General features: G+C 46.9%; 1 protein-coding gene across 1 annotated transcript; it reads left to right on the top strand.

Annotated features, from left to right (window-relative positions):
• Positions 1-1,271: 1,271 nt before the first annotated feature.
• On the top strand, positions 1,272-5,221 carry LOC137536552 (uncharacterized). Its single transcript, XM_068258789.1, has 2 exons — positions 1,272-1,657; positions 4,303-5,221. The coding sequence occupies exons 1-2, from the start codon at positions 1,437-1,439 to the stop codon at positions 5,177-5,179; spliced, it is 1,098 nt and encodes a 365-aa protein (XP_068114890.1). The 5' UTR covers positions 1,272-1,436; the 3' UTR covers positions 5,180-5,221.
• The last annotated feature ends 1,061 nt before the right edge of the window (positions 5,222-6,282 follow it).

Here is a 6,282-nt window from a genome sequence, read left to right as displayed (position 1 = left end):
CTCCAGTGTAGGTTAGATAGGTAGATGCCTCCAGTATAGATTAGATAGGTAGGTACCCCTCAGTATATTTTAGATTAGGTAGATGCCCCTAGTATAGGTTAGATAGGTAGGTGCCCACCGTATAGGTTGGATAGGTATGTACCCCTCAGTATAGGTTAGATAGGTAAATGCCCCCAGTATAGGTAAGATAGGTAGGTGTACACAGTGTAGGTTAGATACGTAAGTACCCCTCAGTATAGGTTACATAGATAGATGCTCCCCAGTATAGATTAGATAGGTAGATTCCCCCAGTATAGATTAGATAGGTAAGTGCCTCCAGTGTAGTTAGATAGGTAGATGCCCCCAGTATGGATTATATAGGTAGGTACCCCTCAGTATAGGTTAGATAGGTAGATGCCCCTAGTATAGGTTAGATAGGTAGGTGGCCCACCGTATAGGTTAGATAGGTAGGTACCCCTCAGTATAGGTTAGATAGGTAGGATTGCCCCCAGTAAAGGTTAGATAGGTAGATGCCCACAGTATAGGATAGATAGGTAGGTGAGGGTGCATGCAGTATAGGGGCAGGGGGAGCGGACCAGAGCGAAGTTTCAACTCACCTGTCCACGGCGTCTGTCACATCGGTAAGAGCTCCCCCTGTGATGACATGTGGTTACATCATCACAGGGGGCGCTGTTACCATCGCGACAGACACCACACGCCGGCCCGGGACAGGATGAAGATAGAGGCTGTGCATGGGGATCGAGGTAGGTGAGTTGAAACTTCGCTCTGCTCGCACCCTCACCTCTGCGCACACCCTCGCTCTGAGTCCACCGCCAGCAGCAGAGCGAGGCCCCCCTTAGTGTTAAGCCCCAAGTGGGGCGTGGCTCGGCCTGTATGCTGCGGCAAGCCTGACAGAAGAGACAGGAGAGTGAGCTATCTTACCAGGACTCAGTCTGCTGCACCAGTCCCGTTCGGCAGGGACATGAGAAACACACAAGATAGACAGAGGAGAGCACATTGTAGGAGGGGGGAAAGAACACAGACAGACCAGAAACTCCAGCAATCAAGGGCTGGATCAGACGGACGTCTGTGTGACATCTGCGTTTCTGTGCTTTCAAGCGCTGAACACCAATCACTGGAAAACCACATGTCGTTTAGTAAAGTCATTTGTAAGCGGTTATTGGCATTTGAAAGCTTAGAAGACTCTTAAAGAGGAAGTAGTAATAAAAGGGGCAGTACTATACTGTTCAAGGAACAGGAAATACATCACAGCTTTGTACTTCCTGTAAGTGATAGAGACATATTGTCTTTGTGCTCTGGTAGTTTTCTCCTGGAATTGCATTTTGTGTATTGAGAATGGATCAGCGTGAGGTTTGTCTGCTGCAGCTGAAGCTTCTTTCTTTGCGGATGCTTTTGATGAAGCGTCCATCAGGTCAGAGTGGTGTTCGCCGCCGCAGATGGGTGCATCCCATAACAGCACAAAAGGTCTAGTAAGGGTGTCTTTATGGCCCTTTACAGAGACCTTAGGAGGACATCCTGTGAAGTTTCACCAGTATGTGCGGATGTCAGTGGGGTCTTTTGATGAATTGTTGATCCTGGTGTCGCCTCTTATCTGTAGACAGCTAACCAACATGAGGATGCCTGTTAGTCCAGCTGAAAGACTACTGGTGACTTTACGGTGAGTCATGACAATATTTATTTTTATCCGTTTTTTTTTTTTATATCATTTTTGCATTTTTTTCTTTTCTTATTTATTATTTTATGATATATATTAAAATAGTGTACATGCACGGTCTTGGTGACTTAATCAACTCATTCGGGTTTCAATACTACCTGTATGCAGACGGTACACAACTTTACCTCTTGGCCCCAGACCTTAAAGAGAACCGAGGTGGGGTTCTAAGAATGTTATCAGCACACAGAGGCTGGGTCTGGCATATACTGCCCAGCCTCTGTTGCTATACCGCTCCCCCCCAAAAGCCCCCCCCTGCACTCTGCTGTCCCCCATAAATCACCCAGCTGTGCTATCGACACACATCGTGTCACAGTCGGCTGTTTACCTTATCCAGTGTCAGTCTCGCCGCTCCCCCGCCTCCTCCATAGCATCAATCCCTGCTCGTGTCCCTTCCCTCCAATCAGCAGGCGGGGATTGGTGCTATGGAGGAGGCGGGGGAGCGGCGAGACTGACACTGGATAAGGTAAACAGCCGGCTGTGACACGCCGTGTGTCGATAGCACCGCTGGGTGATTTATGAGGGCAAGCAGAGCGCAGAGGGGGCCTGGGGGGGAGCGGTATAGCAACAGAGGCTGGGCAGTATATGCAGACCCAGCCTCTGTGTGCTGATAACATTCTTAGAACCCACCTTGGGTTTCTCTATAGAGGGAACCTAAACTGAGAGGGATATGGATGTTTCCTTTTAAACAATACCAGTTGCCTGGCAGTCCTGCTGATCTCTGTGGTTGCAGTAGTGTGTGTTTCACAGACCTGAAACAAGCATGCAGCTAATCCAGTCTGACTTCAGTCAGATCACCTGATCTGCATGCTTGTTCAGGGGCTGTGGCTGAAAGTATTAGAGACACAGGATCAGCAGGAGAGTCAGGCAACTGGTATTATTTTAAAAAGAAAAATCCATATCCTTCTCAGTTTAGGTTCCCTTTAACTCCCTCCTCAAACATGTTCCTGACTGCTTGTCTGCTATATCCTCTTTCATGTCCTCCCGCTTCTTAAAACTTAATATGAGTAAAACAGAACTAATCATTTTTCCACCGTCTCTGTCCACCTCTCTGCCTGAAGTAACAATAAATGTTAATAACACTCCCATAACTTCAGTTCCCAAAGCACAGTGCTTGGGGGTAATATTCGACTCATCTCTCTCTTTTACTCCTCATGTTCACTCTCTAACCAGCTCTTATCTCCAACTCAAAAATATATCTCGCATCCCACCTTTTCTCACTCAAGACACAACGAAAATGTTAATACATGCTCTTATAATATCTCGTCTGGACTACTGCAACATACTACTTTGTGGACTACCGTCTAACAGACTGGCACCTCTCCAGTCGGTACTGAACTCAGCTGCTCGTCTCATTCATCTTTCTTCTCGATCTTCCTCTGCTTACCCTCTCTGTCAAGCTCTTCACTGGCTGCCAATTAACCAGAGGATCCAGTTCAAACTCCTAACCCTAATCTACAAAGCTCTCCACAATCTCTCTCCCCGGTACATATCCTCACTAATTTCCAGATACAAACCCAATCGCAATCTCAGATCGGCACATGATCTTCTGTTGTCCTCCTCTAGAATCACCTCCTCACATTCACGTTTACAAGATTTTGCATGCACTTCACCCCTCCTCTGGAATGCCCTCCCCCAACACATACATCACTCGCCAACCTCTTACTTTTGCTACCTTTAACCTTCCTGACGGTAAGCCCGAGCTGAGCTCGGGCTATGCCGCGCAGGAGGATTTTTTCAGGCCCTGCTGGGCCGATTTGCATAACTTTTTTTTGTACACGCAGCTAGCACTTTGCTAGCTGCGTGTCCTGCTCGATCGCCGCCACTCCGCGCCAATTCGCCGCTACCCCGCTACCCGCCGTGCCGCCCCCCCCCCCCCCCAGACCCCATGCGCTGCCTGGCCAATCAGTGCCAGGCAGCGCTGAGGGGTGGATCGGGACTCCTTTTGACGTCACGACGCCATGGCGACGGGGCAAACCCTACTGGAAATCACGTTCAGAACGGGATCGAAGAGGGTGGGGGGATGCAGCTGCACAGCCGCTGTCATGTAGCTAGCGCTAGGCTAGCTACATGATTTAAAAAAAAAAAATAGTGCTGTGCTGACCCCTGGCGGTTTTAATTGACCGCCAGGGAGGTTAAACATTCTCTAAAACTAATTTGTTTTGACAAGCATATGCGCTACCTTAGGCCACTTCCCTTTATCCTAAGACCAAATTGCACTCCTACTAGGTATCCTAAAACACACTGCCTCTATATATTTGCTGCATACTACCCCTCCTCCTGTTCCCCCCCCCCCCCATTCCCTTTAGGAAGCTCACAAGGGCAGGGCTCTCTCCCCCATTTGTGTCCTGGAAATCCTTATACATTTATTTATCATGTTACTTTTATCGCTGTCATTACCACTTCTGTATTTTTGTATTCTGTATTTTGTATCATTCTTGTATTTTGTCACTAATTATGTATCTTGTATATTGGTATACACCATTGTCTGTATTGTTATGCACCCCATGTTTGTTTCTTACTTTGTACAGCGCCACGGAATATGTTGGCGCTTTATAAATCAATAATAATAGTGTTTTTCTCCTCCTCAGATTTCTTGCTACTGGTGAGTCTTTTGCATCACTGCACTACCAGTTTCGTCTGGGAAGGTCAACAATACAGAGTGTTGTGCACGATACGTGCCGTCAGATTTGGGAGGTGCTGCAGCCACTGTATATGCCGGAACCAACGGAGGAGGTTTGGAAGGAAGCAGCCCAAGTCTTCCAAGCAAAAGCCAATTTCCCAAACTGTGTTGGTGCCGTCGATGGAAAGCACATCCGTATCCAACTCCCTGCAGGATCAGGTTCTCGTTATATCAATTACAAGAAATATTTTTCACTAGTACTCATGGCGGTAGTAGATGCACAGTACAGGTTTTTAGCAGTGGATCTGGGGTCCTACGGGAGTACCGCGGGCTCCAACATTTTCCGGTTGTCCAATATGGGTAAAAAACTCTATGCTGGACAGTTGAATCTGCCGGGACCCTGTCCCATTATTGAGGGTGGTGATCCTTTTCCACATGTGCTAGTTGGGGACGAGGCCTTTGCTTTGCATACTAACCTTATGAAGCCATTTCCTCGTACAGATCTGGACATATCCAAGCGTATTTTTAATTATCGGCTCAGCAGAGCTAGAAGGTATGTGGAATGTGCCTTTGGGATCCTATCTAACAAATGGAGGGTATTCCACACCACCCTAGTGATGACACCAGACAATGTGGAGAATGTTGTGAAGGCCGCATGCGTTCTTCACAATTTTGTACGCATGAAGGAAGGTGTAAATTCTGATGAGATCCCTGATCATGCTTTCACAGATACCCACAGCACTGCTGTGAGCAGAAACAATGAAGCTGGAGATGTGCGCACAAGGTTTGCAAACTATTTTGTGTCTCGAGAAGGCGCAATTCCATTCCAATACGAACAAATTTAAAGTGGATTCGAGGTGAACTTTTTACTCATTGCATTGCATTGATTGGTTGTTTCAAATTTTTCAATAAAAAAAACAAAGTTGTACAGTTGTTTCTAAACCATTTGACATGATGAAGTTTTCCAAAAGAATACCATTGCCTTCCGTTCTACTTTTAAAAGGATATGTATTTATTATGGAGGCTTACAGGTTTTATTGTGTATGTCCCATTGTCAGGTAGACACCTTCTAATGTTATCATCTTCTAAGAGGCACTAAATTGTGAAAGCTTCCATGGAGAATAACACACCAAGAATATAGAGCTGAACATATCTGTAGTTATTCAGGATTACATGCAAGACTTAAAGCTAATGGGAACCGCATTTAAAAAACAATGAAGCAAATGCTTACCTAAGGAGAGGGTAGGCTCTGGGTCATATAGAGCCTTCCGGCTCCTCTCTCGGTGCCCTCTATCCTGTGCTGGCTCCACCCCCTCCATTTCAATCCCCCACCGAAAGGATATTTGGAAGTCTTCAGGAGCCGTGTCCTCCCAAAGACGTGCGGCTCCATACTGCACAGGCGTGAGCGTGCAAGAGAGCGTGCATGCACAGGCACAGTACAGGGCCGCCCTTCTTCAGGAGCACTCGGGCTCCCTGAAGAGACTTCTGAAGCCTCCTTCGGCCGGGTAAAGCAGTATTTGACTAATTTAGTCACATACTGCTACCGGGCGAGCCAGCACTGGACCGAGGGGACCAGGAGAGGAGCGGGAAGGTTCTATAGGACCCAGAGCCTTCCCTCTCCTTGGGTAAGTATCTGTCTCATGTTTTTAAATGCGGTTCCCATTCACTTTAAAGTCAACTGTTATGGCAGCCTCCATATCTTTCTCTTCCTAGCTTACTTTTAGCTCCATTTTTTTGTTTTCTTAAACACTATAAAATATTAATATGTAATATATACATTTTAAGGAACTGTCTGAGTTGAAAAAAATATATACTTACCTTGGGCTTCCTTCACCCCCTAGCAGCTGAACCTCGCCACGGAGAGGAAATCCCGGGACACTGCAGCAGTAGCGAGGGACAGATCAGCTGTTAGGGTGTAGAGAGGAAGCCCCAGTCAAGTACATGTCAT

This window comes from Hyperolius riggenbachi, chromosome 10 (assembly GCF_040937935.1).
Source record: "Hyperolius riggenbachi isolate aHypRig1 chromosome 10, aHypRig1.pri, whole genome shotgun sequence".
NCBI lineage: Eukaryota > Metazoa > Chordata > Amphibia > Anura > Hyperoliidae > Hyperolius > Hyperolius riggenbachi.
Note: the sequence above shows the minus strand (reverse complement) of the source record. Positions and strands in the feature narration are given on the sequence as shown.

What these genes read in the sequence shown, in the direction of transcription:
- LOC137536552 (XM_068258789.1), top strand. Translation starts at nt 1,437, where the DNA reads ATGGGTGCATCCCATAACAGCACAAAAGGTCTAGTAAGGGTGTCTTTA. An exon ending in AGACTACTGGTGACTTTACG is followed by an intron (nt 1,658 to 4,302) that starts GTGAGTCATGAC and finishes TCTCCTCCTCAG; the next exon opens with ATTTCTTGCTACTGGTGAGT.